Source organism: Dermacentor albipictus, chromosome 7 (genome assembly GCF_038994185.2).
Source record: "Dermacentor albipictus isolate Rhodes 1998 colony chromosome 7, USDA_Dalb.pri_finalv2, whole genome shotgun sequence".
In the NCBI taxonomy this organism is placed as follows: Eukaryota; Metazoa; Arthropoda; class Arachnida; order Ixodida; family Ixodidae; genus Dermacentor; species Dermacentor albipictus.
Window position 1 is genome coordinate 82,703,248 of NC_091827.1, and position 24,631 is coordinate 82,727,878.

General features: G+C 47.2%; 1 protein-coding gene across 1 annotated transcript; it reads right to left on the reverse strand.

Moving 5' to 3' along the window:
* Positions 1-855: 855 nt before the first annotated feature.
* LOC135907836 (arylsulfatase J-like) lies at positions 856-18,855 on the reverse strand. The gene is made up of 3 exons (XM_065439592.2): positions 18,671-18,855; positions 7,776-7,906; positions 856-1,242 (listed from the first exon to the last, which is right to left on the reverse strand). The coding sequence occupies exons 1-3, from the start codon at positions 18,754-18,756 to the stop codon at positions 992-994; spliced, it is 468 nt and encodes a 155-aa protein (XP_065295664.2). The 5' UTR covers positions 18,757-18,855; the 3' UTR covers positions 856-991.
* Between the last annotated feature and the right edge of the window lie 5,776 nt (positions 18,856-24,631).

The following is a 24,631-nucleotide window of genomic DNA, read 5'->3' on the forward strand; positions in this document are numbered from 1 at the left end:
CTTGACCGAAAATTAAGCGGACGGAGGGTAAAGAATACCACTCACCGGTATTGTTTGTGCAGATTCTGAATCTACTGAAGAACTTGCTTGGCATTTTATTAACCTTGCTGCGGCGGCAGGCCGGACTTGACAGTCTCCTCCATGACGTTATATATTCGCGAATTCAATGTCTTGGAACGCAGAGTGGTCAGTTTGCCCTACCAAATGCCTATCAATGCTTCCGTCGTCACTACAGGCCAGCTGACGCGCTTTTGGGCGGGTGTTTCGCTGCGAGCCGATCTGCAGGCCTCGGAGCTAGGTGCCGCCATTTTAACAGTTACAGCTCTGACTGAGGTGGCCAACGTCAGTTTGCGACAACCATGGTTACCGGAATGACTACGGTTAAGTTCGCCGTGCGACTGGGTGTTCTGGCGGCTAGCCTTAACGGCCGTCAAACTCGTATGCGGTTACACTAACCATGTGCTAAGGGTATAAGTTGTCTTTCTGGGCTCGTACATAGTGGTCCATGTTGTCTGCTCGGCATAACCGCAGTTCGCACATACCTATAGTGCCCCAAGTTAACTCTCTTCTTCGTATTTATTGTGCGTGCTCAACCGAGGTCCATTCGAAGTGGGCGAAGTGGCTAGTTAAAACTACCGCTTTAAAATGCGATACTGAAAACGTTTTGTGAGGGAAGCATGGAAACAAATTTAAGACGAGAACGTAGATGTCTCTTTACGAAAATTAAAACCAAGTAAACCACTAACGTCACCCCTTCCTTCGTCCCTGCCCTACCCTACCTCTTCCTCAACAGCCGCTGTAAAAGCATCACACTAGAAGTTGTGCTTGGTCATGTTAATGTGCACTGCCGTAGCAAATTACAGTAGTAAGTATTCTGCAGGTCAGTCTCAGTACGACATCCTGGACAAGTGCCCGAACCCTGCCGTTATTGATATATGAAGAATCGAGACATTCCGAGGTCCCTCTAATGACAAATATGGACACACTTTGTTTAAGTATTCGCTACGTCGCAGTGACAACTGGAACATGGTGTCCCTGTATCAGGCTGGTTCCAGGCGGGGGCCGTGCACCAACCGGGACTGTACGTTCCTTTCGGCTCCTGCTGGCTTGGTATGCCTCTGGGTTCGTCGTCCGGACTTTGCGAAGGCACCATCAGGCGGACCTGTTTCCCCAACTTGGCCTCTAAACGCTTGGCTTCTTTCTTCAACTTTGAGAACAAGTCCACCGTCTCGTTGGGGTCAGCTGCATTCGATGACGTCAAGTTATGCAGAAAATTCCCAATAATCGGCAAAGTTCAAGTGTGCGACGGTTTTATATAGCTATATACTGCGCGTTGAGATATGTGACGCTGCAGCTTCAACCGAAATGTTTACACAGAAGCCATCAATGGCGCAGAAAGATATGGTTGTTGAAGGGCATTTTTCTCTTACGGCGAATTAGTCAGAAATATTTGTGCACCATAAATCAAAAGCATATGTTGTGCATTAACCTGCCACAATATTTAAAAAAATATAGACTGTGTAGATGCCACAGAAGTCATTTCCGGTAGGATGAGTCTCAGCGAAAACAAAAGTACCCAAGTGGCTTATGGAACACACACACACATACACACAAAAAAATGTTCATTTGTAATTTTATGTAGGCATCCAGACGGTTTTTAGCTATGAAATTTTTAGGCTTTACGTCGAGACTAACCCAAGGGTATTATACCGCCACTTACCAGTCCAAGAACTCCTCCACACTGGTACCAACGCTACGCTTATATAGGATGGTCTTTGGCACGAGTCCTAACAGATTTATGGTGTACAGCGCTAAAAACATGCCAAACAAAAAAGTAGGGGCGACGCGAGCGCAATCCTTACACTTAATGCTTAATGAAAACATCTAACAATCATATTACGTGGACATATATGTCGCACTTTACGTCGCTATTACTACATTTGCTAGGATACAAGGGAAAGCATAGACAACCAGATAACTCAAGAGAAAAAAGAGCAAGTTGAAGCAGCCAAAAAGATGGAAGCTACGGAAGGTGCGTGGACGAGGCATGTGCGTAACTATGACTACAGGTTTTCCCGCTCAATTTAATCCAAGCGCCAGTCAATTTAATCCGAGCGCCAGTCAATTTAATCTAAGTGCCACTCAATTTAATCCAAGTGCCAGTGATTTTAATCCGAGCGCCACTCAATTTAATCCAAACGCCACTCAATTTAATCCGAACGCCAGCCGAAATAATCCAAACGCCAGTGAATTAAATCCAGACACAACGGAATTCAAGAACCTTTGGATTTCAAGATTTCTGAAAATTTGTGAACATATTATGAGTTAACACCTTGAAAATGAAAGAGCGGGGTGGTAGACCAGTAGCTATCCTGCCACGGGACTAACGGCAACATTTGGAGGTTTTGAAGCGAAAAGCTTCAGCCGGCGTATGTCTGAATTGGCTCCGTAAGCATGTTCGGAGTCGAATTGGCTCCGTGAACAAGTTCGGAGTAGAATGGGCTCCGTAAGCGTGTTCGGAGGCGGCGCAGGTGGCCACTGCCGCGCGCTTGGCGTCATCGTTTGACGTTCGCCGCAAGCGCGTGTTTATCGCAGAGGCCGACTCATAACCGCTTGCCGGAGAATAGACGTGCGCTTTCAACATGGAAGAAAAAGAGAGTGATACTACCGATACAGAAAGCTGTGTTTATGGCTTTACAGAAATCGCAAGACAATGTGCCCAACAATGATGAATAAAGAAGTTTAATATACCTGCATAACTTATGGTATATATCATTGATAAGCAATTCGCATGACTAAACAAGGCACATGTATAGCATAAACATAAGCTAACCAAAGCATATCCATAAGTGAAACCGTGAGCATAACCATAAGCTAATCCGTAAGCATATCCATAACTTAAACCATAAGCATATTCATAAGTTATACCGTAAGCATATCCATAGGCTAAATCATAAAGCATAACCATAAGCTAAACCTTTAGCATAAAGGCTAAATCACAAAGCATAACTGTAAGCTAAATCATTCGCATCACCGAACCTTTTCCCTTTGAGATATCCAGGCTTAACCTTAGCTAAGCCCCAGCCAATTTTTTGTGTATTTTCTACTTAGTTATGAGAGCGACACAGCAGATGACAATTGTCGAAATTAATTGAGAGGAAACGTCAGCATGAGCACGTCGAGTTAATAGTACACATGCGATTTGGTCATGGCTATCAAACGAAACAATAAAGGTTGATTCAATGATAATCACTAGGCCCTCGCCAGGGGGCTTCGGTCGCTAGCGAATACGATTAACTATTCTACTGCCATATCCGCAGCCTCCAATCAAAGACCTAGTCATCAGTACCGTTAAAACAGTCATGAATACCATTTAATTGCATAACTGATATGGTCGAGTCACTAGTGATCGCAAGTGAAATACAATGTGCAGTTCGTGGTTCTTGGTGTTTCGCGCAACATAACGTCATATACATGCAATGAAATACCATGAAACGAGTGACTCACTATGCCTATATAAACTCGTATTCTTAAGTCACTGGTGAATATTATTCGCCTATTTTACTATGCCTGAGACAGCTTTCCCTCGTGAGTGCCGTTAGTAGTATCAATGAAGCTGCAGAAAGACGAGCATTTTTGCGTTACCACTGCCAATTGATACCGCCGAGTTTTTATCATAACTAAGTGATGCGCTCATTGCGATGTTCTAGAATTTTCATGCCGAATAGCGTCATAGATAAAAAAAAAATGTCATTCAGACGGCTATTCACTAACCATAATTTATTAACTATAGGAGATACTAAGATTGATTCACTCTAGAGATAAATAATTTGTGTAGTTTGATGGTCACAGCCATCATATATGCACGCCGTCAATAGTATAAATTAAAGTGTCAATAAATGATAGTTTTAATGAGTCAATATTGCTAACTGACATTGCAGAGCCATTAATGATAACTAGCGATAAGCTCTGCTCGGTGTTCTCGCACTTTTATGATGCATAGCGTCATGCATGTCAAAGGAAAGTTTTAAACAATAATCCAATTATGATCATTTACGATCAGTGAGCATTTGGTCTCCTACCGTTGCTACCTGATAGTGAAAAGTGCTTTGTGATCACTAGTGAAACAATGTTGTGCCACTAGTTATCACTAGCGACTAGTGACGTTATGTTGCGCAAAACACCAAGAACCACGATCTGCACATTGTATTTCACTTGTGATCACTAGTGACTCGACCATATCAGTTATGCAATTAAATGGTATTCATGACTGTTTTAACGGTACTGATGACAAGGTCTTTGATTGCAGGCTGCGGACACCGCAGTAGAATAGTGAATCGTATTCGCTAGCGACCGAAGCCTCCTGGCGACGGCCTAGTGATTATCATTGAATCAACCTTTATTGTTTCGTTTGATAGCCATGACCAAATCGCATGTGTACCCTTAACTCGACGTACTCATGCTGACGTTTCCTCTCAATTAATTTCGACAATTGTCATCTGCTGTGTCGCTCTCATAACAAAGTAGAAAATACAAAAAAAATTGGCTGGGGCTTAGCTATGGTTAAGCCTGGATATCTCGAAGGGAAAAGGTTCGCTGATGCTTATGGTTTAGCTTATGGTTACGCTTTATGATTTAGCCTAAGGTTATGCTCACGGTTTCACTTATGGATATGCTTTGGTTAGCTTATGTTTATGCTATACATGTGCCTTGTTTAGTTATGCAAATTGCTTATCAATGATATAAACCATAATTTATGCAGGATTAATAAACTTCTTTATTCATCATTGTTGGGCACATTTTCTTGCGATTTCTGTACAGCCATAAACACAGCTTTCTGTATCGGTAGTATCACTCTCTTTTTCTTCCATGTTGAAAGCGCACGTATATTCTCCGGCAAGCGGTTATAAGTCCGCCTCTGCGATAAACACGCGCTTGCGGCGAACGTCAAACGATGACGCCAAGCGCGCGGCAGTGGCCGCCTGCGCCGCCTCCGAACATGCTTACGGAGCCAATTCTACTCCGAACATGCTTACGGAGCCAATTCTACTCCGAACATGCTTACGGAGCCAATTCGACTCCGAACATGCTTACGGAGCCAATTCAGACATACGCCGGCTGAAGCTTTTCGCTTCAAAACCTCCAAATGTTGCCGTTAGTCCCGTGGCAGGATAGCTACTGGTCTACCACCCCGCTCTTTCATTTTCAAGGTGTTAACTCATAATATGTTCACAAATTTTCAGAAATCTTGAAATCTAAAGGTTCTTGAATTCCGTTGTGTCTGGATTAAATTCACTGGCACTTGGATTATTTCGGCTGGCGTTTGGATTAAATTGAGTGGCGTTTGGATTAAATTGAGTGGCGCTCGGATTAAAATCACTGGCACTTGGATTAAGTTGACTGGCGCTTAGATTAAATTGACTGGCGCTCGGATTAAATTGACTGGCGCTTGGATTAAATTGAGCGGGAAAACCTGTAGTATCACGTGAGTTTTAAATAACGTCATACGCCTCAATACCAATCACATATGTGCCTTTTACCACGCAACCTGTCATTCACATAAAATGTCTCACCAATAGTAACATAATATTCCTCATAACATGCAGCTTCTGAATTCGAAGCCACATCAGACGAAGCGTAGGAAAAACTGCAATCCGTACAATGTGAATGTTGATACACATGGAGCACCTTACCCTGATTTATACGGTGTTGCCTCGTACTACATTGCTTTCGGTTTTTCACCGCTTTTTGGCTGTTTTAACCAACACCTTTTTTATTTTTTACTTATCCGCATTTTACCCGGTATAAATATTCTAAAATAACCTTTCTTCGGGTAAAGGACGGAACTCGCGTAATCCTCGTTCTCACATTTGTGCGTGCGCGCGTGCGCTTGTGTGTGTGTGTGTGTGTGTGTGTGTGTGTGTGTGTGTGTGTGTGTGTGTGTGTGTGTGTGTGTGTGTGTGCACTAAAAAAACGGTCAAAACGCAAGAGAGAACATGGTTTCTTAACATAATGGACGTACATTTTTGCTCGTCACCATCACCAAGGTTACATGTGCCGCTGACTGTACCGAACTAGATTGTATTCAGCTCATAGGTAGTGAGTCATCAGTCATCTTCAGGAATAAAGTTTACCGTGCAAGGGTATCCTTAATTAGGAACTCAATTTCCCTAATTGTTTCGGCCCTACCTATCCTTCGGCATTCTTAAAACCCATATGGGCACTTCTTAGACTTCCCTATAAGGTTATGAAAAAGATAAGAATGTCCATTTGACTTTACAACGTAAAACTATTCCAATCTGTTCGCATTTCAATCTCCTGTCATCAAGTTTACGTAACCACCAACGTAGGCATCGGGCGGGGACCCACAGCGTTGTTTGAACTGCGCAATCAAACGTTCTCCTTGTTTATAGGAGGTCACTTTAGTTCGATTTCAACGCGAATAGCATTGTCTACTTCAACGGTTTTATTTTTTCATTCAAATTGGCTGAGAAGAGGCGAGGACCACTCAAAAATTAAAAGCTTTCAGTAACGCTGAGCTAGCGCACTGTAATAGATAAACGAATGGGGAGGGTGGTGCTGGTGCCTGGAATTCGCCTGCTTGTCCTTGCTCAGCTTGCGGCGGCTCGTCAAAACCACGGCGGCAAGCAGGGGAACGTTAAAAATTCCGCTAAGGACCGATTCCCAGTGAAGAACAGTTGGAAGAGCAAGGTCGAATACGTACCGAAAGAGCTCGACAACCTTGTACTGCAACGTAATTTTTTTTATGTTACGCAAATTGTTTTCCTCGGCAGCACAGAGCAGCCAGTTCAACGGCGATCCTAGGGCGACAAGTTCTTTTCCTTTCGCAATCGAGCAGTTTTCGGCTATTCAGAAAAGTAGTTCAGTTTTGTTCGGCAGGGTAATGCGTCTTTAATCCGTGCGCGTCACTTTGACGTGGTAAGTTTTCGTAGTTTTGTGAAGTCGCATGACTAAAAGGCGAAGTGGACGCAACCCACAAAGCTTTTGACCCATAATGTAGGGCTGATGGCGAAAATGTGTGGTGTCCGAAATACTGGCTTTTCTTTTCCTCGCTCTAATCTCGCATAATCAACGTGCCCAAATCATGTTAGACGGGAAGTTTTCACAGTTTCCGTGACGTCGCGTGACAGGAAGGCGAAGCGAGGACAGCCCGAAAAATTCTGGACCGATCTTGGAGGGCTGATTGCCTAAATGGAATAAAAAACAGTTTGAAATAGCTTTACATTATGACACTTCTTATTTTTCTGAGCCATCGGTTTAAATTGAGCGTGTACCAGGGTTGCAGAATACCTGCGCGGATACACTCACGACTAATAAAAACATAGAAGGTACGCGGCACGACGACAAACATTCGCACGTGCATTCGCGTGTTCTTTTATTTACCAGTGAGTGCAATTTTAAATAGGCATATTTGTTAACTTTTTCACTAATTAGAGACCTATATACAAAAAATTAAAATTAAATTATGGGGTTTTACGTGCCAAAACCACTTTCTGATTATGAGGCACGCCGTAGTGGGGGACTCCGGAAATTTCGACCACCTGGGGTTCTTTAACGTGCACCTAAATCTAAGTACACGGGTGTTTTCGCATTTCGCCCCCACCGAAATGCGGCCGCCGTGGCCGGGATTCGATCCCGCGACCTCGTGCTCAGCAGCCTAACACCATAGCCACTGAGCAACCACGGCGGGCAGACCTATATACAGTAGTTCCTAGTGCATCTCATTAGTGACTGCAATAAGGAAGAACGCTTACCGGTGATATTGTAGAGCGCCGGGGACGACACATTTCCCATCGTTTCCACCCTGTCATAATTAGCCTCGGGCTCTGGATACCAGCCGCTAAATGCCGACGACGGTCTGAGAAATAGCTTGAGGTCTCCTTCTCTAAAAGAGAAATATAAATTGTATTTCATCAGGAGTTATTGTGGCCCCCCTTGTTGTTTGTTACAGTCTCCTCATTAAGAGAAACATTTCACTGACTTTGTGGTACACGCCTAATTCTTTAGCGTCATTTTTGCTTCCTTCTTTCACAGTTACGATGGTGCCTGATGTGATGATAAGATAAGAGATCTGGTAATAATACAACTGCTAGAAAGCAAATCATCTGCGGTTACATTTGTGGTGTAAAGGTTATAAACAAAGAGATTGTGCCTGAGAAAGTATCGCCAACGTTTTGATAGGAGGACCTATCTTTGTCAAAGTCGGATTTGTCGTCCTCGGCAGGTTAGTTCTAGCGTATTAGTAGTGACGACATGTGCGGTCGTTCTTGGTGGTGGCTGGCTGTAAAGGGAGGAACTGCAAAGAAAATTAGCGCTGTCGGCTGATGTCTCTAGGCGTTGTTTCTAAGACAAGGGGACAAGAGCGGCAGAGTGGGAAGGCGAGGAAAGAACTGCAAGAGAAAAAAAAACAAGAAAAAGAAAGGCGTAGGAGTGTGTTGGCACAGTTAGAGGATAGGGAGCCTAGGTGGGCGTCGTTGGCGCTATGTATGCTTTTGCGACTTTAGATGAGTCATCAAGAGCTTGGGAACTTCCAAAAACTGTCAACCAAAGCATATCCACATTATTATTTATAAGAAACTACGGGTAAATACGTAATAAACGCTTGTTCACTTAAGTACTGTAAGAGCCCATTTTTGGTTTCATGTCCCCTTTCATTTGATGCCTCCGAGAATGATGCGCGTCATCAGGTCGGCAGTGTTACGTTTCGCCTACGACGCGCGGTAAAGCCAGCGCGGATGCAACGTACGCCGGGGCTTCGTTCAAAGCGGCGGACATTTTGGCCCGTTCGGAGCGGCCGCGACGCATCCCCGGCGAGCGCGTCCCGGCATGTTCAGTGCCACGTGTCTTTGTGTGTGCGTGTGTGTGTGTGTGCCCACGCTTGTCAAAGCGCGGCAGCCGGGGAGAGGAGCTCCCCCAGTGTGAAGCGAGGAGGTCTGACCGGCGCCGGCCCGTCTGATGCGTCACCTCCTTGTTCCAACGTGTCTCTCAGTCCGTCCGTCGCCGCTGTCACGTGGTGTCATCTCGTGACCTTCCTTCTTGCCCGCGACCCCAAGAGTATAAGAGCAGCTGCCCCCGGACGCCAGAAGAGAGGCTCCGATTTCTGCTCTTGAGTAACGTGCTCTCCCGTCTCTCTACTTCGGTCGACCTGACCGCCCGCTCTTTGCGATGCTAGAATAAACAAGTTGTTCTGTTAGCAGTCGCCTCATGCTTTGCTGGGACCTTCGGATGCTTCCAGTGTGCCCCAGGCCGCCAGGCCAACGCTACCCTTGGGGCTTGCGACCCAGTTGCAATAACGGGCGTCAGCACTGAGGTTCCAACAGCTGGTGGCCGCGCTGAGATTCCAACAGCCGGTGCCATCGGTGCGGTTCAAACATCTGGTTGCCAGCGGTGAGATCGCGACAACGGAGGCCAGCAGCGAAGATAGGCGGTTGCCTGTATGCTGAGCAGCACAACGACCATCCGGGAGCAGTGCAACGAGCCCTGTGTGATGACTGGTTGCCTGCAGCGGAACGACTGCGCTGAAATCTTGGCTGCGAGGTTTGGTGAGTGCGGGACTTTCTTCTTCTGAGTTTTGCCAGGCTTTTGTTAGTGTCAGAAACAGAGCTGGTAATTGTGGTTGTCGTTGCTGCCGGGTTAGTTGCGGCAAGACAATAGTAGGCAGTAGAGAAAGCAGCATTCAGAGCAGCCATGGATTTGAAGTCGTTGCGCAAACCGAAATTGTTGGAGCTTGCAAGAGAGTTGGGTCTGGATGTCTCAGACAAACTCAGAAAACCAGAACTGCTAAGTGCTATTCTTGAGTTAGGAGCTGAGGATGACGAGCTGTCGGAATGCCTTGAGACCATTGAGGAAAGGGCAAAAAGACAGGAGCGTGAACGTAAAGAACAGATAGAACGAGAGCAACAAGAGAAAGAAAAAGAGCGAGAGCAACAAGAGAAAAAAGAAGAGCGCGACCGTCAACACGCTTTAGAAATGAAGCGTCTCGAGGTAGAGATGGAACGCGCTCGTAATGGAAATCAGGCACACGGTGCAGGAGAACGAGTATTGTTCAAAATGACTGACCTGATGCGGCCGTTTAAGCTTGGAGAGGACATTGGTTTGTTCCTGGTTAACTTTGAGCGAACGTGCGAGAAGCAGGGGTTCTCTCGGGAAACGTGGCCACAGCGCTTGCTCACTTTGTTACCCGGCGAGGCGGCCGACGTAGTCGCTCGCTTGGATAGAGAGGAGGCAGAGGATTTCGACAAAGTGAAATCGAGTCTGCTAAAAAAGTACAGGCTGTCCGCGGAGGCGTTCCGTCGGAAGTTTCGAGAAAATGAGAAAGGCAAAAGTGAGTCATATACAGAGTTTGCCTACAGGCTAATGTCAAACATGCAGGAGTGGCTCAAAGAAGAGAAAGCGTTTGGTGACCACGAGAAAGTTCTGCAGTGTTTCGGGCTAGAACAGTTTTATAGTCGGTTACCTGAGAACGTGCGGTACTGGGTCTTGGATAGGCCAGACGTTAGTACGGTGGCTAGAGCCGCTGAGCTAGCCGAAGAGTTTGTGACGCGTCGGGCTCGCGGAGCTAAGGACGGTCAAAAGGGTGAATTTGGCTCCAAGTTTGAGAGGCCGAAGTTCACGCCCATGAGAGCAAAGGGGGACACACGTAGTGCGGATGCGAGTGAAAGCAGTCCGACCGAACGTAAGGAGACGGCGGCAACCGAAGCCGAACGCAGAAAGCGGTTCGAGGCGAGGCAAGCGCGCGTGTGTTATACGTGCCAGAAGCCGGGTCACTTTTCGGCGCAGTGTCCGGAAACAAAAGCAAAAGTAGTGTTTTTGTCATTATGCAGCACTGACGAGAACATGAAGCTTCTCGAGCCTTACATGCGAGACCTCCTCGTGAACGGGAAGGAGTGCCGAGTGCTTCGCGATTCCGCAGCTACGATGGATGTAGTTCACCCTTCTTACGTAGAACCCGATATGTTCACGGGCGAGTGCGCATGGATCAAGCAAGCCGTGGAAGCTCATAGCGTGTGTCTGCCCGTAGCAAAAGTGCTTATTGAAGGACCTTTCGGAGCGCTTGAGACGGAGGCCGCAGTGTCATCTATGCTGCCGCCCCAGTACCCGTACCTATTTTCGAACAGGTCCGATCACCTCCTGCGCGAGAAGGGGCTTTTGTTTGGTGAGGCTAGCGTTCAGGCCTTAACCAGATCGAAGGTTCGGGAGCTCGCTGCAAAGGCGGTAGTTGCGGGGCCGACGTTGTCGAACGGTGAGAAAGGGTCAGAGGCGCAGCAAGCTGATATTCAGAGCACGCCCGAACTGAATAAAATTGAGTCTGTAGCGTTAAACGCACCAGATACTGGAGAGGAAATTCCCGATGCGGGAAAGTTAGAAGAGCTATCTGAAGATTTGCTCATCGCGCCTACGTCAGACGGACTTAATAGGTTGCTAAAAGTCAGCCGGTCGGCTTTGATAGCCGAGCAAAAGAAGGATGGCAGCCTAGAAAACATACGCTGCATTGTCAAGGAAGGTGTCGCCAAGAAAAATGCTCGCTTTGTGGAAAGAGGTGGGGTCCTGTACCGGAAGTATATAGACCGCAGGGGAGTGGAGTTCGATCAGCTGATCGTGCCTCAGTGCTATCGTCAGGATCTGTTGCGCTTGTCGCATGGGGGTTCGTGGTCCGGACACCTAGGAGTTAAGAAAACTAAGGACCGTCTCTTGCAAGAGTACTATTGGCCAGGGTGTTTTCGGGACGCAGACCACTTTGTGAAGACATGCGACACCTGTCAGCGGGTCGGCAAACCAGGGGACAAATCGAGGGCGCCGTTGAAGTTGGTACCTATCATTACGGAGCCTTTTAGACGGCTCGTTATTGATACAGTGGGACCTCTGCCGGTAACAGCCACGGGGTACAGACACATTTTGACTGTGATCTGCCCAGCGACAAAGTTCCCTGAAGCAGTGCCGCTTAAAGAACTCAGCTCAGTTGAGATAGTCAATGCACTACTGTCCATATTTGCGCGAGTTGGTTTTCCTGCGGAAATCCAATCAGATCAGGGCACCGTGTTAACTAGCGCTTTGACGACAGCTTTTCTCGAAAGGTGTGGGGTAAAGCTGTTACATAGCTCAGTGTACCACCCACAGTTGAATTCCGTTGAGAAGCTCCACTCCGTCGTGAAGCGCGTGTGGAGAGCATTGTGGTTTGAACAGCAAACTGACTGGGAGCTGTTTCTGCCTGGGGTGACGTTTGCATGGAGGACCGCGCCGCATGCGGCTACGGGGTTTTCGCCAGCTGAGCTAGTGTACGGTCGCTCGCTGCGATCTCCGCTTCGCATGCTTCGAAACGGATCACTGCCCTCTCCAAAGGCTGCAGACTATCTGTTTCACAAATGGCCGCCTCCTGCACTGGAGCCTCGCTTTGCAACATTTTTTTGAGGTGCGTTACAAAAAGGGGAGTCTCAACGGTAACGCCGATGGCTTAAGTCGAAGCCCCTAACGCGGGAATCAGCCTCAAAATTGTTTGTTATTGATGTTTTTCTTCCTGAGGCAGGATTTTTAACATATTGCTTTTGTGTAGTGTTTCAAAGTGATAATGTGCTTTCTAGTGCAATTTTCCGATTTGTGGACGCGTTCTGAGTGCTGCTAGACTACTGTAAGGAACTAGGCAGTAGTATTAAAGGGGAAAGAGCCTGGCATGGCTTAGTGAGGGTTGTGCCGTGCTTGCTGACTGAGCGGCTGAGTTTCGGCGTAGTTCTAACGCTTGCTGGGAACCAGAGAAAAATGAGAACTCTCCCGAAGTCACTTTGCAGTGTCCTCTGTGAACCTGAACGTGAGAACGAGGCCTTCTCGGTGCGCTGCGCTCAAGAAACGCCGAGGGACGACCGACTTCGGTTATGAGCATCATCGAGCGACATCCCTCCGGACAGCGGATGCAGTCCCCTGACCATCGGGATCTCCCTCCCCCGGCGGGGCGGTCTGTTACGTTTCGCCTACGACGCGCGGTAAAGCCAGCGCGGATGCAACGTACGCCGGGGCTTCGTTCAAAGCGGCGGACATTTTGGCCCGTTCGGAGCGGCCGCGACGCATCCCCGGCGAGCGCGTCCCGGCATGTTCAGTGCCACGTGTCTTTGTGTGTGCGTGTGTGTGTGTGTGCCCACGCTTGTCAAAGCGCGGCAGCCGGGGAGAGGAGCTCCCCCAGTGTGAAGCGAGGAGGTCTGACCGGCGCCGGCCCGTCTGATGCGTCACCTCCTTGTTCCAACGTGTCTCTCAGTCCGTCCGTCGCCGCTGTCACGTGGTGTCATCTCGTGACCTCCCTTCTTGCCCGCGACCCCAAGAGTATAAGAGCAGCTGCCCCCGGACGCCAGGAGAGAGGCTCCGATTTCTGCTCTTGAGTAACGTGCTCTCCCGTCTCTCTACTTCGGTCGACCTGACCGCCCGCTCTTTGCGATGCTAGAATAAACAAGTTGTTCTGTTAGCAGTCGCCTCATGCTTTGCTGGGACCTTCGGATGCTTCCAGTGTGCCCCAGGCCGCCAGGCCAACGCTACCCTTGGGGCTTGCGACCCAGTTGCAATAACGGGCGTCAGCACTGAGGTTCCAACAGCTGGTGGCCGCGCTGAGATTCCAACAGCCGGTGCCATCGGTGCGGTTCAAACAGCAGAAAGGGGCGGCTGTTGTCGCTTGAAAACATCTTGGACCATTGTCAAATGAAGCGATTGTTACCTACAACTGTGACTTTCATACACTGGTTCCCTACATCAAAACTCTCATGACACTTTTGCGACACCGGACACTTTGCTGTCAAAATCGCTGTCCAATCAAAAAGCTCGCTCGTGCATTTTTTTTAATCCTTGGATATCCTTTCGTACGGAATTCTGAAGAGGCGTACTGCTCTGAGAGCGAAACGCTTGCCGAGCCTCTTTTCACGGCGTTCGCCTCAAACTTGAGCTAAGTAGTACAAACAATTGCTCGTACACCCAACAGTTTTCGGTTGAAGCCATTAAAAGATCACGTTGCATTACGGCACCCGAATTCGTTGAGTAAACAAGGAAATCCGTCTCAAGCGAGGAATCGTAGCTCCTCTACTGTTATAGTGCTGTTGGTCGATACTGACGAAGTTTCCGTGCATGCTACTAATGATATCTGTGATTGATGATTCTGTCTTAGAAAACATTTTTCACAGCACTCTAAAATTTAAGCCGATCTAAATGTTTTCGCTGTGTTCTATATAAAACTGTCATGCCTTAACCTAGAAAATGTTCGTAATACATAGAAAGAACAGGCGTTTGTTTTCACAAGCAATATTTCGCACAGAAGCAAGCGTTTTCCTTGAGCCCTAACTACACTAAGCTGGCGCTGTGAAAAAAACAACAGCGAGTTAATCTTCGTTTTAAAAGGCATAGATGCGGGGCGTTCATAGACGTTGCACTAAATAAACAGTCACAAGGGAGCAAGATGGGAAGCGTCGTCTGCGTTGCCCACTGTTTAGCGTGGGCATCTTATTTGACTGGTTTAAGCAGTGGCCATTGCAGAATAAACAAGCCTAGCTTGTAGTCTGCGTTGCCACAAATTATAGGAATCGCAGATAGAAGCAATGGACAGTGGGATGATACCACAGAAAACGAGCGAAAGCAGCCGCTATGCATTTATCTATGCTGTCGTGTTAGCAGTTTCCCTTTGCTATGCCTGCGCCAAGATGGCGGATGGCGCTTTGCTGCAAGCCAATGGACAGCAGTTCATATCGTAAATATCATTGGATGCGGGAACTGTATAAATTAGCTGAACATTTCTTGAAGGGCCCCTCACCAAGCCGCATTGCAAATTTTGTTGATATGCTGGAAATTGTTACCTGCCCTCTATAGGGAGCGTTCTGCCGCAAGTATTTTGCAAATGGGCTCATTCACAGCCGAAATAAAAATATTTCAGCGCCGCAAACCCTTGATTTAAGGAGGCGAGCGCCACTACCAGGTAGACACTCTCTCCACTAGCTCTGTCTAGCCTCAGCAAGCGAAATTCATTACCTACTTTCTCTTACATCGGGTCTCGAAGATGGCGTGACGCATTGGTTACGGGGCCCCACCTTCATTCTATTCCTCACTTCTCTACTGGACAGCGCATGTCCGCTGACGGCGTGGCGCGCTAGTTGCATTTGTCTCGTTTCGCTCATGCAGCGCACGATTTTTCGCGCTGTGCACGAGAACACCCTACTCGCAGTATAAGTCAGTGCTACACGAATACTGAGGCAGACATAAGCGGATCACAGAGCATGATCGCGCGCTGGAACGCGCTAGAAATTAGCATGATTTCGTTGTCTCAAGGCGTGACTGCACGACGCGAAAACAAGCAGATAAAACGAAAGTATACCTCCATGGGCGGATGAGATTAAGAAGTTTGCAGGGACGGCATGGCCACAATTAGTACATGACCGGGGTTGTTGGAGAAGTATGGGAGAGGCCTTTGCCCTGCAGTGGGCGTAACCAGGCTGATGATGATGATAATGATGATGATGATGATGATGATTATGATAATACCTCTCTTGCTGCGGTGCGAAGTACAACAAGAACACGCAGACTTTCGGTGTGTGTGTTTTATTTTTTCCCTAAACTTTAATTCGTCTGTTGAAGCAAAATGTTGCGCATGTAACTGATGTTGCCTCGAATAATTCGCGAAACCACGTGCTACTATGAGTGATGTCACACAGCTGCCATGTATGGAGGCGCACTTCTTTATTATGCGTCCATCTGCGGTTGGAAGCGCAGCAGCCGCGAGGAGAAAGGCAAACGCCGTTCGGTTTGAAATTTCAGCTCTTTCCGCGGCGGGTATGGATGAATTACTTAGCACACACAATCCTTACCGGGCATTATGTGCGCGGCACTTGTCAGCTCAAAATGGTCAGACCTGGTGAGGGGCCCTTTCTTGCGAATAGCATTCTTTGCCAACTAAAGCCCGTGCTGAGCGCATTTATCTATCTAGCCGCTTACGCCAACCCAGTGTGCTAATTTGTCTGTCTGGTTTGGCCACTAGATATGTGTTTCTAGTCGTGATGCCGTCATGGTAGTTCCATTGTCTTAATTCAAGCTTCGCAATCTCACTGTCGTCACGTTGTCGTCATCTCGCCTTTGACACCGACGCAGCGGCCCAAGTTGTCTGATGGCTTGGGCCACTAGGTATGTGCTCATGGTCGATGCCGTTGTGGTCGTTGTATCGCCGTTATTCCACCTTTGTCATCGGGTACTCTTCATGCCGTCATCATCACGCCATCGTCGTCATACGGCAGTCGTATAATTTTACCACAACGCGGCAGTGATGCGGTTACCTTCGTTCATCATCGCCAGTACAGCTTCGCAAATCTGACTCTCGTCATGCTGTCGTCGCCATGCCTTCTGCTCCCACCAAGTAGTCCAAGCTGTCTAACAGCTTGGATCACCAATTACGTGTTTGGTATGGTGAGGCCGTCGTGATCGTTGCCTCGTCATCATTCCAGCTTTGTCATCACTCTCGTCTTGCTATCGTCAACCCGCCATCGGCACCGCATGGCCGTTTTATCAATGTCGTCACTTCAGTATTGTCATCCCACTGTCATCATGCCATCGTCGTCATACCACGCTCGTCGATCCGTCGAAGTCATTCCTTGTTCTTCATTTTATCGTAATCATATTGCCACCATTAAATTGTGATTATGCCGCTGTTGTCACGCTATTGTCGTCAACGAGTCAGCATTACAAAGACGCTATAATCACATTCGTTGTCATGGCTTCATCGTCATGCCGCCTTTTTTACGCCATCGTCGTCGTCCCCACTTCTTCATCCGGTTGTCGGCATACTCTCGTCGTCACGCCATCTTCCTTATACAGGGGTTGTCATCTCAAATTTTCTCATTTTGTCGCCATCACGCTGTCGTCGCTATGCCATCTTCATAATGTAATAATTTTATCCCAGTTGCTCTGAACCATTTGACACGCTACGCCGGAATTGCTGGTCTACCAAATGTTCGAGTGAGGGACGTAGCCTCTTTGTCGTAGATCGTTTCATCCTTCGACATAGCGCCCCTCAAGAACTCCTTACGGATAGTGGTCGCGCCTTCCTCTCTGAAGTCGCCGAACCTTTGCTTTCAGAATGTCACATTATTCATCGAACGAGCGCGGCACACGATCCGCAAGCCAGCAGGCTCACAGGAAGGTTTAATCGCACTTTCGGTGGCATGGTCGTGATGCACTTGGCATCTGACCTGCTAACTGAGACGGCGTTCTTCCTATCGCTACGTTTGCATACAACAACGCGATACAAAGTATTAAAAGATTTTCACCTTTCTTCCTCTTGTATGGACGCGAGCCTTCGTATACAATCGACACTATCCTTCCATACCGTCCTGACGCTTCCGAGTGCCCAGCTGAGTTGCCGACAGTTGGCCGACAAGCCGAAGAATGCCGCCAGCTCGCCCGCACTTTTACATCGCAAGAACAACAGCACCAGAAGGAAAACCACGCCAACTGATTTCCAAATACCACCTATAGCCGAGGTTCTCTTGCATAGCTGGCTGTTCCTCATTCAACTCCACGGCATTCCCCGAAACTTCTCGCAAAGTACGAAGAGCCTTACCGCGTCTTGGAGCGGACGTCCTCGATGAATTTTCTCATTGATCTAATTTCTCCATCTGACTACATGCGCCGGCGAGAATATGACCTCGTCGAGGTGGCAGGTCTCAAGCTCTACCATAACCCTCTGCCTCCAACCTCTTAGGTAGCCAGAATGGCTCTTTTCCTACGGGGGCGTTTGTGAAAACACGCGCCTCTGTCCAGGAGGATCGGTGACGCTTGGATCGCTCTGTTCGCGCTGCTGGTCGCTGGTGTCTTTTGAGACAGCGCCTCGCGCTAGCTCACCATTCTTACTTGTAGCGTCCTTGAAGGAATGCAACGCCAATAAACATTTACCAGAATGGACATCTCACTGTTGTTAAATCATTGTCGTTATACGTCTTTCTCCATCGATATGACGGACAAAGACGTATTCATCATTCCATCTTCACTGCGGCTGCGTCATAAGGACTTCGTAATGCATCTATGCTTTTCTGTGACCTTGGCAAGCGAGTACGTCAGCAAAGTAAGATGATATAGTAGTGTGTGGCACATAGCCGAATCAGCGAAAGTATCATAATTGCCACTATAGGTTAAACTTGAAATAAGGAATATAGTCCGTCGTTGCATTCCTCGATTGCCGTTCGCTTTACTGTCGACAGTCATCGTGGGATGAATTCTGCCCTAATCTTGTTGATTTAATTTTTTTATCCGACATTTTATAATAATCCGTCAACTAAATAAAAGCACGTAAACAATGTGGCAGATTATTTTGGTTTTTATACTGCTTACTTACACATAGGCTATTTCGCGCATGCCCGATGGAATGTGCTAGTTGTTAAGCACGATCAATATTTAGAGCATGTGCTTGTTTTAGAAGAGCGCAACAACATGCCTAAACAAGTCAGAAAAGAAAAGAAAGATTCTTCTTGTTCGCGTGTTGCAAATTTATTTTTCGCCTTGTCTCGATTGTGACAATGCTTGAGCAACCAATTAGCCGCATAAGCACAAGCGTAAGCATGTTGGCAGCCGAAACATTTGTTCGACCCTTTTATTTTGGGTATATATTAGTTTTCTCATATGTCACTTCATGACAGACTCTCACCTTATTGCTCCGACAAGCTTCCCGTTCTTGCAGTCCAAGTTGTAAATAAAGTCCGATCTTGGTCCTGTCTCTGCTCCGTCCCTCATGGCTGACCACTGGTCGATACCATCAATTTCCTCCAAAGCGCTGTTCTCCAATGCACCAGCCACACTCAGAAGCGTCGGGAACCAATCGACGATGTGCACAATACTGTAAAGATATCGACCCGTAATTATGTATTATTGGCCAGCACGAGAGCATTCCTTTGCGTGAGAAGCGTGTGAACAAGAAAAAGTGAGTGTAATATGATCATTGAAATACAGCTCTTCAGAATAATCACGAAACTACGCCTGTTAATTTGGTATTGTTTTTTGGCTTACATCTCTCAACATCACTGGGCTGTCTACTTTATGCTAGTTCGCTGCGCCGTTCTAATTTTAATTTTGGTAGTAAGAGGGAACAAATTGCTTCAGGGTGATACAATACAGCTGTTTGCACAGTGCACCTTAGATAAAATTTACCACCTTTATCTTCATAGCTACAATTTTCAAAGTTCCAATAGATATCGAATCGAATTTTTATTTCAAACTGCTATGGTGGTTGCTTTACATAATGCTTCCAGAGGGCTCTCATACAAGTTACCTGCTACAGGCAAATTAGGCTAACATGTCTAAGCCGTTACATGTTCTGCGAAATTGTGAAGTTGGTTATCAATTGCTGGTGAATAGTACATGTGCACTACTGCCTTGCAGGATCAGTCACAGAATTTTGTCCACTTTTGAATAAAGAAAGTAATCGTAGCGTTGCGCTAAACCTCTACAATGAAGATTGTCTCACCCATGCACTGGTTTAAACGCTTTCACCTCCGGCATTACCCTGCAATACTTTCGCGTGCACCACACCGGCTTTCGTTGCCTCTAGATATAATATTGCTTTTAATGTTCGCAATTATTGGATGTTTTAATGGTCATAGGAAATGCGGAAAGCTAGAGTAATTCTCACGGTGGCGACGCTGTCTCTGTGTCGAGGCTGTCTCTTCATTTAGGGCAAAGAAAAATATGCTTACCTTAACTTTGCTTATCGATAATAGAAATTATAAAGATGATTTTGCGAAAGCGGCACGATTTCCTTGTTACGATGAATTTCTATGAGGTGGACATTACCAGTACTAGAAATCAACATCGCATCGCTAAACTACTCTTAAACTATTTACTTTACGTACATATTGCAAGTAACGATTGGTTGCCGTTGACATCGAAAGTGATAAATCCAAATGAATTCTGTATCTGACATCAGCATCGACATTGGCGGCGAGGAGTTACGGAGCCGCCATTTATCGGAAGGGCCTCGCTGGCGTAGTATGAGGGATCACGTGGCGCGCTCTTCATAGGTTTTGCTGTCAGCGCTCACTGAAAACACCACGCGCGAGCTCTCCCGGACATTTCTGTAAGTACTTTAGAAACGAGAGAAGTTTTTTACTGTCTAAATAATAATCTTGGGCAAACTGAAAGCACACAATCGTTTACAGACGCTTTCTCTTTACAGAATACGTACAGTGAACGCCACTGCGCGCGGTCGCCGCGATGAAGTATCCCGAACCAGCTTCTTGCGTGAAAGGTAGGTAAACGCTGAGAGAAAACTATGTGAAATATGTTCTTATAGTGTTTGTATAACTAAATGGAGCGTAATAGAACGAAGCCTCAATGCAGCGATCGCGCAGATTCGCAGCGACCGATTGCGCGTCTGCATGCTTGTCCGCGCACTGTTTCGCTTTCTCCGCGCGCGCGTTTTCGTACCGTGCCATGAGCTTTAGGCCGCAGAATATGAGCATTTCACAGTATACAAGCAACCATTGTTGCGTGGGCGCTATCAGAGCTGTTCAAAAATAATTTCATTGTAGAGACTTCGACGCCTACGGGACTATGACGTGCCGTCGCGAAGATTCAATATTTTTTTTCTTCTAAATTCTTTGAACTTTCAATATTATTTCTCGAGTTGCGTCGCACTGCATGTTTATCGGTGTTCTCAGCGTGCAATTTCCCGCTGCTCCTTTTTTTGTAATCCAGTGCATTAATTCATAACGTAAACATGACCAAATGCCATGCTTTTTTTAAATGTGCTTCTTACCGCTGCCTTTCCACTCCACTGAACTTGCCAGTATCTATAGCATCGACAAGTTCATAGACCAAGCCATCATGACATTAGTCGGGCAGCGGAATGGGGCGAGCGTCTCAGTGCGCGTTTTCAGAACATCGCAGACCGGGCGCCGTAGCAGAAATCTTCCTCGCGTCTGTGCTTTCTGCATACCCGAGTTGTAGCCGATGACTGTTTGCCGGTTTTATGTTTCGCGAGCCAAGCTTCACGCAGCTTCTTGTCCTGCGGCTACGTGTGAATAAGGCTGACACCGGCCTCCGTTACGTGCATCCGGCCCTGCGGTACCGAGCAGTAGCCTACCATGTTGCGCGCCTTCAAAGGCAGCCGCTACCTATTGTAGTGCTTTCAAGCGTTGTAAAGGAGACACTCGAAGCGGGAAAATTTCGCCACTAAATGAGGACCGCAGCGTACGAGGGAATTGAAACTCGTGTTCAGCTCGCTTCGGCGCTCCCGAAGCAGCCGACGCGGCCGCTATGTCCACGTGATCCCTCCTAGCACGTCACGCCGACGGTGGCGCCAGCTTTTCCAGTGGTGGAGCTCGAGGCCAATACGCGTTCCCAAAGATTGTGACGAAATGCATTGGTGTTGCAGTAATTCCTGAGCTATAATGCATAAAACGACGTTTTGTTCAAAAAGTAAGTGAAAGAACCATGTATTTTTACTGCAAGTTCAACAGCGCTGGTCTAAAAACTTGTTAGTTTCAAAATTTGTTCCAATAGAATGTGCCCTGTAAAATCATGGATTCAATTCGTATATTGTAAAGAATGAGCTAAATTTTTTTAAAAGTTTATTAGTAATGCTGCTCGATGAGTATCGTAATATTCAAAAGGGAGATTTTGAAATTTTATTCATGGTAAAGAAAACAATCTGTTTGTAATGAAGCTGTTTGTGATATAACATTATTCTCAAAATCTAAGCCCTAAGCGAACCGACCCATCACCAGCTGGTTGATTTCACAATGTAAGCATACAATGCGCAGATATTCTTCAGGGCAAGATATAATGTGAAAAATACAAAATCTATGAACACATCTGCAACATAAAAAGTGCACTCATACGCAAAACTTTACCGATGTCCTGCCTGCGTTGCTCTTATCCAACACGACTATTGGGGCTAGCAGTTCTCTATATGTCATTTACATTGCTCACCAAATACTTTTGAGCTTTCCTAAATTACTAAACAGTCCGAAGTGGTACACTACATCAGTGCGCTGCCCGGCCTCACCCTAAAGCCCGGGGTGGGCTCGGGCCGCGTAAGCAGTTCTTGGCTTGCGCCCGGTCCGGCCTCTGCCTTCGGAGTTTCGGGCTCAGGTTAGGCTAGGGCCTCAGTCAGACCCTGATTAGGCCTGGACATGCTATTTGCAACTCCGCAAAACTGAAGGCTGTGCCTGAAGGATTCGCCTCATGCAAATCTTAGGACAGTGGTATCTGTCCGTTTATGGGAAAGTCAAGGCAGGCAGGCCACTGCACCATAGCTGTACGCTGCACAGATTACTGTACATTAGCGCTGCTCTAGGCCAGGGAGAACGCGGTACCAGTGATCACGCGAAGCATGCCCACTGCACGGCCCGGTTTTTAATGAAATCAGCATTATTTGGCTTCTTCAGGCACCTTCTATCTATCTATCTATCTATCTATCTATCTATCTATCTATCTATCTATCTATCTATCTATCTATCTATCTATCTATCTATCTATCTATCTGTCTGTCTGTCTGTCTGTCTGTCTGTCTGTCTGTCTGTCTGTCTGTCTGTCTGTCTGTCTGTCTGTCTGTCCGTCCGTCCGTCCGTCCGTCCGTCCGTCCGTCCGTCCGTCCGTCCATCCATCTTACGCCATGTGACCCAATCGACTGCTAACTTAAGCCCCACTACGTAAGTTTTTGGGGCTACGGCAGTTCCATCGTCGTCACATTGTCATGGTCATCCCATTCTAGTAATGCAGTTCAGGTAACGCTGTCATGCCGTAATTATAATTTCAGAAACGTCGTCATACCCTCACTGTCATACCGCATTCGCTGTTCCATCGACGTCATTCCATCGTAATCGAGCAGTCATCATTTAATCGTGATTATGCCGTGGTTGTCATGCCACCGTCCTCATTGCGTCGTCGATGTATGGTTATTGTCAGGCATTTGTTCTCACATCGTGGTCATTCTATGGTCGTCATTCCAGCTTCACGATCTAATTTTCGTCATACTGTCGTCGTCCCGACATTTTCGTCATAGAGTCGTCGTCACGCTCTCATGGTCCCGCCATACACATCGTCACAAAGGCAGCCGCCGTACACTTGCCATTCCATTGTCACCATGCCACCGTTTTCATGCTGTTGTCGCACCGTCGCCTTCATATGTCATTCAATTGTTGTCATGCCATCGTCCTCATACCGCCTTCGTTGTACCGCTTCCGTTTTTGCACTAACATAATTTCTCCTTCATTCCGTTATAATTTGGCACCGTCATTCGAGCGGGCTTAAGCAACCGCCATCATGGCATTGTACTTGAGTCGTGATTATTTACCGTGATCAATTCAGAATTCTCGCACGATCGTCATGCCATCCTCCTCATCATGCTGTCGTCGTTCTACCGAGATCATTCCTTCTTCGTAATACCATCGTTTTCCCTGCACACGCCGTCAGCGCACGGCCCTCGTTCTTCCACCGTCAGATAACCTTGGCGAGCGATGGATGACCATTTCAGATTCCAAATAAAAGGATCCAGTCAATACGGTGTTTCCCTACATGGTCGCTATATTGCGTAAGATCTAATCGAAATAACTTCGATTGTCATCTTAAGATTGCTTCTGCCAGAATGATTTCGCCTTTGCGGCACTAAAAATGTGTTCTACATTATCCTCAAGCCATTAAGACTTTATTTGCTCGAATTGGTTAGAACTTAGCCATGATAGATGTGGTCGGCCGTCTTCACGGTCTTATTCCCCATCTGCGCATGGCCGACGCCCCTATTCCAGGGCACCACTGAGGGTGGCTACTCGGTGAGCGTGCCTTACTAGTCCACGCTGGACTTTCGGGTCGCTGCTGGAGAGCACCCTCTCCCACTGCTCCGCACTCGGATCTTTTATTTGAAGGAACTGTTGATTCTGAACGCATTCCCATGTAATGTGATATAAGGTGGGCTTGGCGCCGCACCATGGGCAAATGTCTCTATACTGGGTGGGAAACGTCTCGCTTAGTGTGTTTAGATTTGGGTATGTTTCTGTTTGCAGCCTCCTCCAAGAGGTTGCTTCATGCTGATTTAGGCTGTTGTGGGGTGGAGGGTATTTGATTATTGAGAATGTTTGAGTAGCTTGGGTTGACTGGTATGGGTACCTCAGGGTCGGTGCTTGTGGCCGCTCGGTTTGTGTGCTCTCGAGCTGCCTTGTCCGCCCTTAGGTGCCCTTCTATTCCAGCGTGTCCCGGTACCCAGAAAATTGTATGCCTGACTTTGTTGTTAGCCCTGCCGGAGCGGAGGATGTGAAGCGCTCTGCGTCCTATTCTGCCATTCATGTAATTCCGACACGTAGCTTCTGTCTTTACTATGTTTGTGCCTCTTTGCTTGGCGTATACTGCAGCATCTGTGCATACTGTTGTGTTTTTTGTGGCCAGGTACTTTTCTACGTATTTTGCCCTTGCGTCCCTTCGCACTGTGTGGAGGTTTGGGTCCATGTTTTGGGGCAGGGGGCTAACAGTGTATGTTTTCCGATATTCATCAGGAATCCCCTCTTGGAATTCTTACAGGTGAGCATGCTCAAGCGCAAGACGGACGATGTAGGTAGCGCCGTGAGTTTGACAGCGGCCCGCCCGCCAACAAGCGGAAGTGCATTGGGTTTGTTGG